The sequence below is a fragment of the Symsagittifera roscoffensis genome, chromosome 8 (genome assembly GCF_963678635.1).
Source record: "Symsagittifera roscoffensis chromosome 8, txSymRosc1.1, whole genome shotgun sequence".
NCBI classification, from domain to species: Eukaryota; Metazoa; Xenacoelomorpha; order Acoela; family Convolutidae; genus Symsagittifera; species Symsagittifera roscoffensis.
This window is the reverse complement of record NC_087069.1, coordinates 41,071,724-41,086,736: the sequence shown is the minus strand read 5'-3', so window position 1 is coordinate 41,086,736 and position 15,013 is coordinate 41,071,724. Positions and strand designations below refer to the sequence as shown.

The 15,013-nt window shown below is 33.2% G+C and overlaps 1 protein-coding gene across 1 annotated transcript in view; it reads right to left on the bottom strand.

Annotated features, from left to right (window-relative positions):
* Window positions 1-6,306: 6,306 nt before the first annotated feature.
* The window catches only part of LOC134853652 (guanine nucleotide-binding protein subunit beta-1-like), a 29,210-nt gene continuing 20,503 nt past the window's right edge, over window positions 6,307-15,013 (bottom strand). The window contains exons 5-9 of the mRNA XM_063869658.1: window positions 12,543-12,656; window positions 11,624-11,749; window positions 8,558-8,707; window positions 7,046-7,204; window positions 6,307-6,506 (exon numbers count right to left, since the gene is read on the bottom strand). Coding sequence (XP_063725728.1) covers window positions 6,307-6,506; window positions 7,046-7,204; window positions 8,558-8,707; window positions 11,624-11,749; window positions 12,543-12,656 — 749 coding nt within the window. The remainder of the gene's footprint in view (window positions 6,507-7,045; window positions 7,205-8,557; window positions 8,708-11,623; window positions 11,750-12,542; window positions 12,657-15,013) is intronic.

The following is a 15,013-nucleotide window of genomic DNA, read 5'->3' as shown; positions in this document are numbered from 1 at the left end:
CTGCCGCATAGACGTTTTAGGGGAGTGGCAACATTCAAGGATGTTGCCATTGCCCCGATACGAAAGATGTCGTCTTAATCTCTTGTTGTTCCTTTTTTCTAAAAAGGTGACTGATTATTAACGCTTGGTTTTTTTGCTCTTTTATGCTTTTTCTGTCACTTCAAGTTTTAAATAGCGTGTGGACATGTTCTTCAAAAAACAAACAATTTTTAAAAAAGGTTTGTTTTAAATTTTTATCTCTTTTTATGATCGATCACTGCTCCATAGACGTTATAAAGAACGGAAACATCAAGGTCAAGGATGTTGTCTTTGCCTCGGTACGAGCGATCTCGTCTTAATCCCTTGTTGTTCCAACTTTCAAAAGATGTGACGGTTTTTAACGCTTGGGGTTTTTGTACTTTTTGTGCTATTTCGGTCACTTCGTACTTTAAATAGCGTGTGGATATGTTTTCAAAAAAAACAACCCTTTTGAGGTTGTTTATTTTGAATTTTTATCTCTTTTTATGGTCAATCACTGCTCCAGGGACGTTATAGGGAACGGAAACATTCAGGGATGTTGTTATTGCCTCCATACGAGCAATCTCGTCTTAATCCCTTGTTGTTCGAACTTTCAAAAGAAGTGACGGATTTTTAACGCATGGTTTTTTTGTGTTTTTATGCTATTTCTGTCACTTCGTACTTTAAATAGTGTGTGGATATGTTCTTCAAAAAAAAACCTTTTTGAGGTTGTTTAATTTGATTTTTTTTCTTTTTTTATGATCGATCACTGCTCCATAGAACTTATAGTGGAACGGCAACATTCAAGGGTGTTGTCATTGCCCCGATACGAGTGATCTTGTCTTAATCCCTAGTTGTTCAATTTTTCGAAAAAAAAATGACGGATTAATAACGGTTGGTGTTTTGTTGTCTTTTGCTTTTTCTGCCACTTTTAAAGTTGTTTATTTTAAAATTTTATCTCTTTATGATCAATCATTGATCCATAGACTTTATAGGGGAACTGCTCCGTGATCGATCACTGCTCCGAAGACTTCTATGCTTTTCAGTCAAATCGTATTTTCAATGGCGTGTGGAGACGTTCTTCAAAAAAAATAAACAACATTTTTAAAGTTGTTTATTTTGAAATTTCATCTCTTTTTTCTTTTCGATCAATGCTCCATAGATGTTATAGGGAACGGAAACAATCAAGGATGTTGTCTTTGCCCCGATAGGAGTGATCTTGTCTTAATCCCTTGTTGTTCCAACTTTCGAAAAAACTGACGAATTAACAACGCTTGGGGTTTTGTTGTCTTGTGATTTTTCTGCCACTTTGTATTTTAAATAGAGTGTGAAGATGTTCTTCAAAAAAATAAACAATAATTTTAAAGTTGTTTATTATAAAATTTTATTTCTTTATGATCGATCACTGCTCCACAGACGTTATAGGGGAACTGTTCCGTGATCGATCACTGCTCCGAAGACTTCTATGCTTTTTCTGTCAATTCATATTTTAAATGACGTGTAAAGACGTTCTTCAAAAAAATAAACAACAGTTTTAAAGTTGTTCATTTTGAATTTTCATCTCTTTCTATTTTTCCCTTGTTGTTCCATCTCGTCTTAATGCCTTGTTGTTCCAACTTTCGAAAGAAGTGACGGGCTTTCAACGCTCGGGATTTTTACTCTTTCATGCTTTTTCTGTCACTTCGTTCTTTAAATAGCGCGTAGAGATGTTCTTCAAGAAAATGAACAACTTTTTAAAGTTATGTATTTTGAATTATAATCTCCTTTTATGATCGATCACTGCCGCATAGACGTTTTAGGGGAATGGCAACATTCAAGGATGTTGTCATGGCCCCGATACGAGTGATCTCGTCTTAATCCCTTGTTATTCCATTTTTTGAAAAAGGTGACGGATTATTAACGCTTGGGTTTTTTAAAATCTTTTATGCTTTTTCTGTCACTTGTATTGTTTGGTAAAAAATGAAATTGTTGCATAGCACAAACCTTGCTTCGCTTGTGCAACTAAGAAAAAAATTGAGATTTTTTTGTCAACATTACTTCAGTCCGATCATTGTGCTCTGTTTGACTACTGTAATTGAAAAAAAACCCTAGAACTAATTTTGACAAAAAAGTCAATCAACCGTCTTGTTTTGCAGTTCGCATTTTTCAGATTTAAAGTTGAGATGTCCATCCACAACACACTGAAATCCTGGAAATGCAATGTTGTACGTATTCAACTTTTTTCCAGCCTCTGAGGAGTGTGAACTAATTGTAAATTGTCATGGAAAGTCCGAATCATGTTGCTCAGAATAAAGGTAGCATCTTTTGTGAAACACCCCTAAAAAGTCAGATTTGCTGTTACACACACTAAAATTCCCTGCTGAGTTGCTTAAAATTATAACAGATTCTCTTTGTTTCAGAGTGAAAACGTTCGATATGCGTGTCTATGCGTGAGGTTGTAGAAAAAATTGTAGAAAACCACAATTGATGAAAAATCTCCGTTTTGTAGCAGCAATTCAAAAAAACGACAATTCATCGTGAATCAATTTAAAATAAAAATATGAAAATAAATCCTAAAATATATGAACTTGAAGGTTCTTGGAAAAAATGGGCTGTGAACTAAATACAACAGAAGAAATGAGCTTAGGTCCGGGGTGGCCTTCTCACAGAAAAATTTCGGATAGTGTACACCATCTGTTCGTCACGCTATGTATTTCCAGCCGGATAGTTTCGTGCAACACTTTAGCCCAATACAAATCCTGGTCTTACTCTTATCTTTCCTAGTCTCAATAGGTCTAGAGATATACTGGTTTATTGCGAAGTTAGAGGAGAGAAGAAAGTTACTATTTTCAACTCTTGATTTTTCGGTTTGAGGTTTACAGATATAGAGTAAGATTTAGTCATTAAAAATGATTCGTTAGTTAACATAACTAGTTCAAACTGGTTCTAGAGTTGTCTGGCATATACAATTCCTGCTGTAACTATTCTTTAAGTAAATTAGCTTTGAAAAAACTCATGATATCTCAACCAACAAAACTTGTTTTACATGACCACTGTTTAAAAAAAACAGTTTTTGAAGTTATTAGCTTAATTTTTTATTATGAAAAAAAAATTTCTTGTTATTAAAAAAACTAAGTTTTACATACGCCCAGCAGACTATGGCTGCCGGAAGAAAGTTTTTTTTTTGTTTCAGAGAAAACTGTAAAACAAACTTTTTAAAAAGTCTTTAACAATATCTTAAAATTTTTTCAATGCATAAAATTCTTCAATGATTATCTATTCTTCAATTGAGTCTCAATTATTTATTTTGCATCAAATCTCATTTCAATGGCAGCTTTGCAGTAGACACTCGAACAAAAATTGTTATCGCACTTCAAAAAATCAGGTCTTTTAGAAAATTAAAGAATTAGCCAACCCCTTTGGAATATTTAAGCAACAAAAGCATAAAAAAGCACTAAAAATAAAGAAGCATAAAAACTTAGAGTTGTTCAACAACCAATAACCTAAAAATTCGAAAAAACGGGATTTTAAAACGTAGATATGCTTTAAAGTTATCTATTGAAGAGATATGCCTGTTGAAGAAATTATTCAGTAGCATTATATATTAGTTGTTGGAAAAATGTATTAACTTGAAAAATCTAGATATAGATTTGTTAACGCATGCTAATTGCGAATGTAATCAAGCTATTTTGCTGTTCAGTAGTGAAGTTTGCCTTCCTTCTAACAAAAGAAATGTGCTGAACTTAAAAAGAAATCAAAAGTCAAACCGCGAAGAAATGATTTGAGCCTGTAAAATTTTTAAAAATTTACATTAAAAAAACGAGTAAAATAATCATTACGATTTATATAAAAGTCTGAACTAAATCATCGACTCTTGAAAAGGTGCGTTTTCTGCGCCATTTTCTTTTTTGTATATAAATTATAACTTATTTTAATTTCAGCAAATGAAATTAAACTTAACTTGAAAAAATTTCAAAAATTAAATTGCAAAAATTGCATTTTGAGTGTAAGCAATTACTACAAATCCTGAAAAAAGCGAGAAAACCATATTGCAATATTTAATTATAGTATTTCGGTTCGGTTTCTTTCCTTGACACTTACACAAAAGCAACAGAGATAAGTTGTAATCAAATAACTCAGGGAAAATCAGAAAAAAAAATTGTTTCAACTTTCTTTCATCGAAAAAAAAAATTATATGAAATTTAAGTTGTGATATAGAGTTCTGATGATTGCATCTTTTATCATAAAAAAAAACAACTCATGTTTTTATACGATCAATTTCATGTTCAAAAGAAAAACTCATTCAAGCTCTTTTACTCGTTTCGTTTTTACTCGAAAAATTTTAATGTAGGTCAGTCAAAAACAGATGTCTTGAAATAGTACAAAGAGGTAATGAAGCGCTCATAAAAAGAAAGTTTAAACTTTATTTTATCACCCAACGAGTTTAGAACAGACTATTTTATGTCGTTTTGAAAATTCAAAAAATTTTCTGAAGAAAACATTACACTTACTCGATGAATGACAGTGCGCATCGCGCAAACAAGCTAACACACAAAGCAATCTCGTGGTAACTGAAAACGTAGTTCCGATTGGTTTTCCTAGGCCAAGAAGGGTTTCTGGGCCGAGGGAAAACTCAGAAAGTCGTTTCACTGCTGTCAATTCTCCTGGAAATATGAAAATTATTGCAATAACACACAATTTCAACAACGAATTTGGTGTCATGATTTCAGATCAAGAAAGGTCAGAGCGAAAAATTGAATGACACTCATTTCATAATTTATAAAATAGATTATTAGTTTCGATCACGAATTTGTAAACTTTCAGCTGTAGGTAATTATAAAAGAATGACAGGCCAAACCATCAAAGTGAAAAGATAATTATTTTAGTTATTACGTTGTTTGAAATATTATTGTTTCGATTAAAATTTTTTGAAATTTCATCTGTAGAATAAACAAATCAAATTATTTTTTTTAGAAACGAATCTTTCAACTTAATGCGCCGCCATTCAATCTTTTTCTTAACGGCATTCTCAAAAATTTATAGATCTTTTCTTGGGAGCTGTTCTCTCTTCATACAAACAGAAAATTCTATCGGTTCAAAAAATGAAGTACGCAAAAATTAATTAAGATTCAATTGAAATTTAATTTTAATTATTTTATAAAAGCTACAAACTTGAGCAAAACATGCCTCTTAATTAAGTTCAGGTATAAACACGGCGATTTAATTTATCATTTACAAACAAATCTATTTTAATCAATTTTACTTCTTCTTTCCGGGAAGTATCAGTTAGACATTATTTAACTATAGACGATTATAATTCAAACACGAATTGAAGACAGAAATTTCGAAAAAACTGGAACTTAATTTTTTTGACAAGTAAAATAGTGATGCTAATATTAACTGTTACTGATACTTTAATTAAGGTAGATATACCTTCGCATCTCGTATAGAAATGAATTCTGTTTTCAAATAGAATTTTCAATCGTTGTATAATAACCGTATTGTTAATCAAATTGTGAAACATTTGAAATTGATGCTCGCGAAAATACTTCACAAAGAAAAGCAGATAGATTGTATTTTACAAATAAATTATGCTGTTCACAAAGCATTTTTTACAAATCTGAAAAAAAAACAGTTTGATACAAACAATCTTTTGGCAAAACATCAGCTCAACGTCATATTCCTTCATAAATTTTTACCGTGTGATATACTAACATATTACTAAATTTAAATTAAATGCACCGAAGTTCTGGACATGAAGTGAATAAATTTACATCAAATGATTATAATCAAGTATGTTATTTAGTAATAAATAACCTGTTTCAGTTAATTTTCTATATCTGTACAAAACTTTGACCATTTTATCAATTTAACGCCACCAAAAGAATTATATTGTTTTTTCGAGTCATTAGAAAAATTGAATTCGAACTTAAACTCAAATCAAATGCACATTTTTACATGCAAAACACTTCTGAAAGCAACTATTCGAATTTTGAATCACTGTTCATTCTTTTGATTCAGTTTTTCTAATTATTACAAAAACTGTTTCCCATAACAATTATGAAAATATAAAATTTATATCAAATAGGCAAAATTCGAAAAGATAGCTAAATTTTCTATAACGAAATCCAAATTTTCAGTTCTGCAAAACCTTTTTTATAATTTCTGTTTAAATCATTGAATTTTGTATATATAATATACCACTATTTTGCGCAAGTTAAGTGACTGTTTTGATTTTCAGTTTTATGCACCCAAAAACTTAAGTTCAAACATTCGAAATAGTATTCAAATCGGACAAATTCAGAAAAGTTTAATTAAATTTCGCTGTTTTTAATTCCAAATCTTCAGCTTTGCATCCCACGAGCCAGAGCAGACTGCGTTTCCGTCAGAGTTCACCCCGAGACACGAGACTCTCGCTTCGTGTCCGGAGAGGATGCCGACTTTGAGGCTCTTTAGGGTATCCCAAATGAGCACATCCAAGTCACAGGCTACGAAGAGAAGTCGACCGCTCTTGGAAAAACTGACGGCACCTGTTTAAAAAGAAAAACTACATGTTCAAAAGCTTATGATTGACGTTCAAATTCAAATGATGATACTTGTGAACAAAGAAAACGAAGCCCCGAACATTCGGGTAAGAGCCTAATATATTATTATTATTATGATTATTATTATTACTATTATAGGCTGCTGTCAGGGCCGTCATTTGTTAAATAGAACGTTTTTAACACACTAACATGTTACCTATAAGAAAATAAACACGTTAGAAACAAAAATCAGTTTTAAAATCACTCATCGAGTTGTTTAAAGAGAAAAACCAGCTCTCCAGCCTTCTCGAGCGCTCAAAGAACTTCGGGGTTTTCCATAGGTGATTCCGAAAGTGTTCAAGCAGTTAAAATTAAAATAACCAAATTTGAGTCTATGAATATAGTTCAAGTTTCAGATTCAACTGACAGGACCTGAAACTATGCACTGAGGCGCAGCGGAGCTTTGCATCATTTGCACTCAGAGGCGAAGTTGTACTTCGCATACACAAGCAAAAATATGACCGTCTACAAAATTGACCGTCTACATGTTGCGTTTCCGTCAGAGTTCACCCCGAGACACGAGACTCTCGCTTCGTGTCCGGAGAGGATGCCGACTTTGAGGCTCTTTAGGGTATCCCAAATGAGCACATCCAAGTCACAGGCTACGAAGAGAAGTCGACCGCTCTTGGAAAAACTGACGGCACCTGTTTAAAAAGAAAAACTACATGTTCAAAAGCTTATGATTGACGTTCAAATTCAAATGATGATACTTGTGAACAAAGAAAACGAAGCCCCGAACATTCGGGTAAGAGCCTAATATATTATTATTATTATGATTATTATTATTACTATTATAGGCTGCTGTCAGGGCTGTCATTTGTTAAATAGAACGTTTTTAACACACTAACATGTTACCTATAAGAAAATAAACACGTTAGAAACAAAAATCAGTTTTAAAATCACTCATCGAGTTGTTTAAAGAGAAAAACCAGCTCTCCAGCCTTCTCGAGCGCTCAAAGAACTTCGGGGTTTTCCATAGGTGATTCCGAAAGTTGAGAAACACCGCTCCAATCTAGCATTGGAGGAGATAGCACTGGCCTAGTCGAGTAATTTTCTCGATGAAACATGAAAAAAGGACTGCATTCGAATTGGAAGCTCGAATTGTTAAAAACAATGTGTTAATAACATGTTAAATATAGGTCTGTTGATAATACCTTGTTATTAAAATGACAAACCTGGTTGCTGTGCAAGAAGCACAGATAGTTCCGACCAGAGTCATCTTCCAACAACGTATTTTTATTAAAAAAATGTTTAATTCACTTTTGTGTATTTTTTTTGGGAAAAAGCGTTATATATTAGCGTCCCAATAGAACAATTTGATGTAATTCAAAAAGAGAATTTTTTTTTGCAGCTCGTCATTCCGCTTGGAAAATAACACCTAAAACTCTAATAAGAAATTGGAGTATCAGAACTCAAACAGCGACAATGAGTCTTAGATTTGATACCTTTTTAAATCGCGCCAGTGCATTCTTTTGTTTACAATTATCTTGCACCAAGAAATTCAAGTTAAAATTTTGAAAATGTATGAAAAGTTAATACTGAGTAGGTCAAATTGAGCCCTAGTTCAAGCAAAGAAGCAAACAAAATTCACAAATGGCTAAGAAAAACCTACCAAAAGAGTCCGAAAATGTTCACCTGCCTTTTTATGATTTAAACCATAACCTGCTTTAAAATAATCACTATTCAGTGTTAACATTCAGGGGCAAATTTTGAAAATAATCTTCAAATTTCACGTTTTTTTTCAGATCGACGAAAGATATTTCACAAACTTTCCCAAAACACCACAAAAGACCCGATTTAAATAAAAATTACTGCGTTGCAGGCATAAATGAGCCCAAAATATCCAATTTGGGTACTTTTTTAAGGTTTTGACAGACATCGGTTTTCTGCTCGCAACTTAACATGTGCATATCTTACAAAAACCTTCTTATAGCCCAACAAGGTTTATTTTCAAATTTGAAAACGATTAAATGTTATAAGTGTGAAGAGCTACTTGCCTATTCCGTAATTGAGGTTAAGCTGTGTGTATGTTGCGACTGCTTGATCGGATCGGATGTCGTATAGTTTGCACGAGTTGTCATCTGAACCCGTGACGAATGCCCTGTCGCTCGGGAAAAATGCGATCGAGTTGATGTCTAAGTCGTGCCCTACAAAATGGAAAAACCTTATAAGCATATTTATTATCCAAACACAAAAATGTTCAAGCAGTTAAAATTAAAATAACCAAATTTGAGTCTATGAATATAGTTCAAGTTTCAGATTCAACTGACAGGACCTGAAACTTTATGCACTGAGGCGCAGCGGAGCTTTGCATCATTTGCACTCAGAGGCGAAGTTGTACTCCGCATACACAAGCAAAAAAATGACCGTCTACAAAATTTTTCAAGTGAAGCAAGCCAATAATGAGTCTACATAATTGCTAAGTGACGCAAGGCAATTATAACGCATTAGCGGTACCAATAAATGTTGTCATGATTAAGTTAAGATTTTAAGCATTTTATGCAATCCACAGAGGAGCATCAAAATTATATTTCCCTTGAAACTACTAAGAAATAGGTCACTAAGCCGATAAAAAATAAGCCGAAATCATCTGAGCAGAATAATGTTTCAGCGAAAAAAAACAAGAAAAAATACGACGTCGAGGTTAGTAAAATTAAAAATGGCCGAAAAACCGAAACACTAAAAGCAACCACAAGGTAATTTTCGTATAACAAGAAAAAACAATTCTGTGATGTGGCAACTAAGCCGAAAAATACATGCAGACTAATAATAAGTCGACAATTGTTTTTGAAACGGAATATTCAGATCCTGTCAGATTCGAACCCAAGCCCTTTCCGTCCCAGGCATTATCGCTACCTCAGACCAAGTATGTCGGAGACGCGAATAAATTTGACTTCATTATAAACTGAACCTGAAGTTACCATATCATATTTTGAGCATTCTTTGAACAAGTTATTTACGGGGAAAAAGTCCAACACCCGATTGCAAAACCCTTACTTATCGCAAGGGTAAACATAGCCAACTGACAAATGGAAAAGAGTAATGAACGCAATGAAACTGAAACAAACTATGACTTGTTTTTTTTTCAAAAATCTTCAACTTTTGAATTTCGAAGAAAAAATAGAAGGCCTTAAAGCTCTTTGAATTTGTAAAACAATTTATAATGGACACTTTTTGCTACAATTAAAATAATTTGAGAAAAAGGGATCAATAGACAAAAAACGTTTATTTCACTGTCCTATCTGACAATAAATGTCCATTTTCGAAATTAGAAATCAATCACGTTTTTCGTTACCTTTACATTTTTACTGTTCGATAGTGGATTTGCCTTCCTTCTAACAATGGAAATGCACTGCACTTGAAGCGAAATCACAAGTAAAACCGCGAAAAATCAAAACTGAGCGTGAGCAAATTTTAAGACATTTTCCTGAAAAAAAAAGCAAGACCTATATAAGAGTACATACTACGTTCATTACTCTTAAAAACCCTAGAAATTTAACATTTTAAGTTGTTTTGAATTTCAAACATAGCCAACAGAAAGTTGGAATGGAATCAACGACAGCAAGGGAAAAAAGATAGTGACTTGAACATAATTTTCTTTCCTTTTAAGAAACTTATTTTAAAGGACTTTTGAAAAAAATCTAGGAAATCGAAAAAAAAAGTTTTTCAACATTTTTGAACATTCAAATTTGAAAAAGATATATTACGTTGAAGCTCTTTGAATTTCAAATACTGTTTATGAATGTGAATTTCTTCATAAAGTTATTCAATTTAGCAAAAAAAAACTGGATCAATTGATAATTTTTAATATTCAGCTGAGAATTAAGAAAATTGAAGTCCATTCTTGAAACTAGAAGTCATTCACGTTTTCGGGACCTTTTCACTTTTATTGTGCAATAGTGCAATTTGAATTGATTTTTGATTTTAATTAATGAAAAAAGTTAGCTTAAAAAATCATAAGTCAAACCGCGAAAAACCAAATTTAATCGTCAACAAATTCAAATTTTTTTATTCTGACTAAAATTCTTCACTTCGTTCGTTGACAACTAAAAAATGAATTGAACAACTTTAAAAAAAAATTGCAATTAATCGAAAAAAAAAAACAAATACTTTGACACATAATTAAATTAATTTTACAATTATCAAGCTCGGATACAATTCTCTTGCTTTAAGAAATAAAATAAGATGGTACACTAAATGAAAAAGCGAGAAAAAACGTTTCCTCGACAAATTCTGTACAAGAAGAAAAATCTAAGGCCCAAATTGTTTACAGGAGGAAAAGTCTAGTGCCCAACTTCATCAAACAATCCAATCGCAAGTGTAACAAGGTCTGCATGTTTTTTTTGTTTCAAATTGCGTCATTTTTGTTAGTAGCGCAATGAGAGGAGCAGAAAAAGGTCTAGACTTTCGATATTAACAGTATATTATGTATATTTGACAGCAATTTTCCTCATAAAAATTTAAAAATAATCATAAAAAATCAAAGACAAACTTTCAAATTTTCAATCTTTTTAATTTTTTATTTTTCAAACTTTTTTTCCAAAAGCGCTAAAAAAACTTCGAAAACTTAATTTACTGGGTTGAAATAAATTTTTGCTGCTTAAATTGATTACTAAGACTACTATTTTAAGCTTATAAGTCTATTATACTAGCTCGGAATTAGAATAAATATCAAAATTATCGAAACGGTATTTCTCAATCACGACTGAAAGGTTTTTAATGATATATCACTGGACCCATTCCGATGACTATTTGTGGTAACTGACTTTGCATGGAAAACAAAAAGAAAAACAAACTAAGTTCTTCACCATTTTCAATGGTCGAAACAAAAATCTCCAACTTTGTTCATATTCTTAGACAGTATCAAACGCAAGTCAAACTTTTAAAAAAAACATTAGTTGTGATGCTTCTGTTTTTTTTAAAGGTTGACTTGATTGCGTTTGATACTGTCTAAGAATATGAACAACGTTGGCGATTTATGTTCCGACCATTGAAAATGGCGAAGAACTTAGTTATAATTGACTTTTTTAATTAGCTGTGATACTTGGATGTAGAAAGTATACCTGTGAAAGTCTGCTTAGCTACTTTGTCCCTGACGTCCCACAGTTTGGCGGTGCGGTCACAAGAGCCAGACACGAACACTGTGTTGTCACTGGACCCTGCCAGACCCATCACCTCCGCCGTGTGACCTACAGCCGCCATGAAACAACAACAAAATGACAAATTATAAAAACTTGATATCAACTACGTCTTCTTTTAATAATTATGCTTTGCGATTATTTTACGCCGAAATTGAAAAGACGCTGAAGGCCAGCTCGAGCTTTTTATTTGTAATTGTTGGAAAAATGGTTTGAAAAAACGGAGCACCAAATTAAAAGTCTATTTTAAAACTTAATCAAAAAGAAAGACTGATCAAAACGAATACTATCCACCTTAATCCTAAAAAATCCGCCTCAAATTACTTCTATATTTCTTCGACAGGATATTACACTGCAGTGATGTTTTAGAATGAGTGTATGATGATGTTGGTAATTATCCTGTTGTTAGTATAAGTCCTGTGTTTGTTGTTGGGAATAAATTGTGACTTATCCCAGAAATTTTACGTTCCGTCCAAAACGTTGTTTTCTGCAAGTGTGAACTACAATCTTGAACTACAACTTCTTAGCATAAATTTTTAACAAATCAGGGTAGTATATTTATAGAGGACTTTTACAGGAATTTTAGTAAAAAACTAACCCAATGCTCGAGACAGTGTCTAATCTACCTTCGCTAGATGTCCGTCCGAAATTCTGAATTATAACTACCGAGTATATATTTGGTAGCTCCGTAACTTGGTGGTAAACCATTCAGGGCGTTTTCAGGGGCATTTTTTATGGAATTTTACTAAAAAAGAACCCAAGGTTCCTGATTTTATCTAACTCTCCCCCACATGGTTGGTTCTGCATTGAGTGGGACCGGGGGTTAAAATAGTGTCTAATGTACCTTCGTAGGATGTGAGCTTAGTCCCACTGTTTGAGTCCCACAGGGCGGAGGAGTTGTCGCCCGAGCTGCAGAGCAGCTGGGTGTCGTCTATGTATCGGATGGAAGAAATGAAACCTAGCAACATAAAAAATAAACACGTCACACTAATGCTCACTTTCTAACAAGTTTCTTTTCAAACAATGAATATCTCAGAAAAGCGGAGCGCTTCATCTGTTGTTTTTCAACGTATCCGACAGCAGCTTCTGACATCACTCAATCGATCTTTAATTGATATAAGCACCATATCTTTGAACAAAATTACCTGTTAATGTTGGTTCGTTTTTGAATATAGAACAATAGGAGATTCGAAAAAAAATAGTTCAAAAACGCATCAAACAAAAACAAATAAATATGAATATTGCACATAAAACATGGGTGATCAGCAGATGCGCAATGAGCCCAGAATGATCCGATCACTTTTACCCTATAAAAAGACAGTTAGAAAGATAGCTTTTCATTTCCCTCACAACTGGCCTTTTTAATCAGACCACCTTTTTGCTCACGTTTATCAATTAAAACTAGGATAAACTTGGTACGAAAAGCAAACATCAAACTGCAAATATCTCTGCTCATTACAATTCTAACGCTTATTTTTGATTGACAAACTTAACAAATCGATACCTTGCTTGTAAATTTGAGCGGTAAGGCAAGGTTTTAAAGCAACAAAATGTTAACTCGATTCATCTTACTCTGGGCTGTTTTGCTATCTTATCAAGCTACGCTCTGTCATATTATTTTCTTACCAATTAAGAGTAAAAATGAGAAAAATTACCAAGATTCTGACTTTCGCCCGAATTCACAGGGCAAAACGGGAGAATTCATCAACGACAAAAACGGGAAACTATTTCCAACTACATTTCTTCAGGACTTTTTGGGCGGATTTGGAGCACCCATCGACTATAGATCTCGGAGAAACGAAGTTAAAACAGTTAAAAAGCGTAGAAACACTGGAAAATTCCAAGTATTGTGTCTTATGGACAGCAGCGGCTATTCGCTTTACGATTTATTGAGGTGCATTGACACTAACGAGTTTGAAAATGATGAAAAATTAAAAACGACCCCAAAACTCAATTAATTTTGATATTTTGTTTTTCAAAGTGTTATTTGAGCCTTCTTTAGAATAAAAATTTATTTCTGATTTGCTTTCTAACTTGTTGATATGCTTCGTAAGTACGTCAAAAAATGCTGCACGTGCCACTTAGCCAACAACAACATATCTTACGAATATTCTTCAGAAAAAAATAGCCTTTTTACCCTCCAGCTGATAATTTTAATAGAAACTGAAAACAAAAAATTTTAGGAAGATAGGAACGTTTGCCCCTCAAAAGTTTGCAAAACAAACTAGCGTTTAACGCACCTTCGGTGCTTCGAAATTTTTCGAAAACTCATAAAAAACTGCACATATTGGAAACAACATCTGCTAACTTTTAGTATACTCTGACTGCACCCAATTACAGGGTTGGTAATTTCAAAATTTTTTAATTCCCATTTTGAAAAAAAAACCATAAAAGCGTCATCTCAAAAACTTAATGGAGGCACTTAGCACAGTGGTAAGGCGTTCACTTTGAAATCGTCAGATCGTGTATTCGATCCCACGCCATGGCAATGATAGTGTGTGAGGACAAGCTCTCACTTGACCTCCAGCTTCAGGTCTACCACAACCTGACCAAAATTGGCTGCAATAGTGGTACCACGTAAAAGTTCCAGACGCAGAAAAAAACGGCCTTGAGTCTCAAAAAACAGCTTCGCTCAGCAAAAATAACAGTCTGGAATGTGGGGAGATAATACAAATGGACTATCCTCGACAGGACTGTTAAGGCCTACTGATAGCTCCTCTGCGATTCGCAGGAATTACAATTATTATTATGATTATTAATATTATTATTATTATTAATGGGCCTCTGGAGAATCGGAGGCCAGATTTGCAAACACTGAGATTCCCTGAGAGCACCCTACTACGCTGAAAATAAGTTTGTGTCTTCATCAAGTTGGTAGTTTCAAACTTTGTGAATTTCTTTGTAGATAAGTTTGAGAAATTTTGAAAAAATCAAAAAAAAACATCACATCTCGGAAACTAAAAGAATTTGAGCAGTCGCAAGATTTGTAACTCCTGAGAGTACCCTGACAGCACTCAACTACAAAGTTAAGAATTTCAAAGATTGAAAAAATAATTAATTTAAGTTTTCTGAAAGTTTTTCGAAAAAAATCACAAAATTGTCATATCTCGACAGCACCCATCTACAGGGTTGCGAAATTCAAATTTTGAAAAATAATCTATTTAATTTGTCTAAAAAATTTTTGATAAAATCACAAAAAACGTCATATCTCGAAAACTAGAAGGATTTGAGCAGCCATATTTGGAGGCAGGATTCGCAATCCTTGAGGGTACTCTGACAGGACCCAACTACAGGGTTGGAACTTTCAAATTTTGC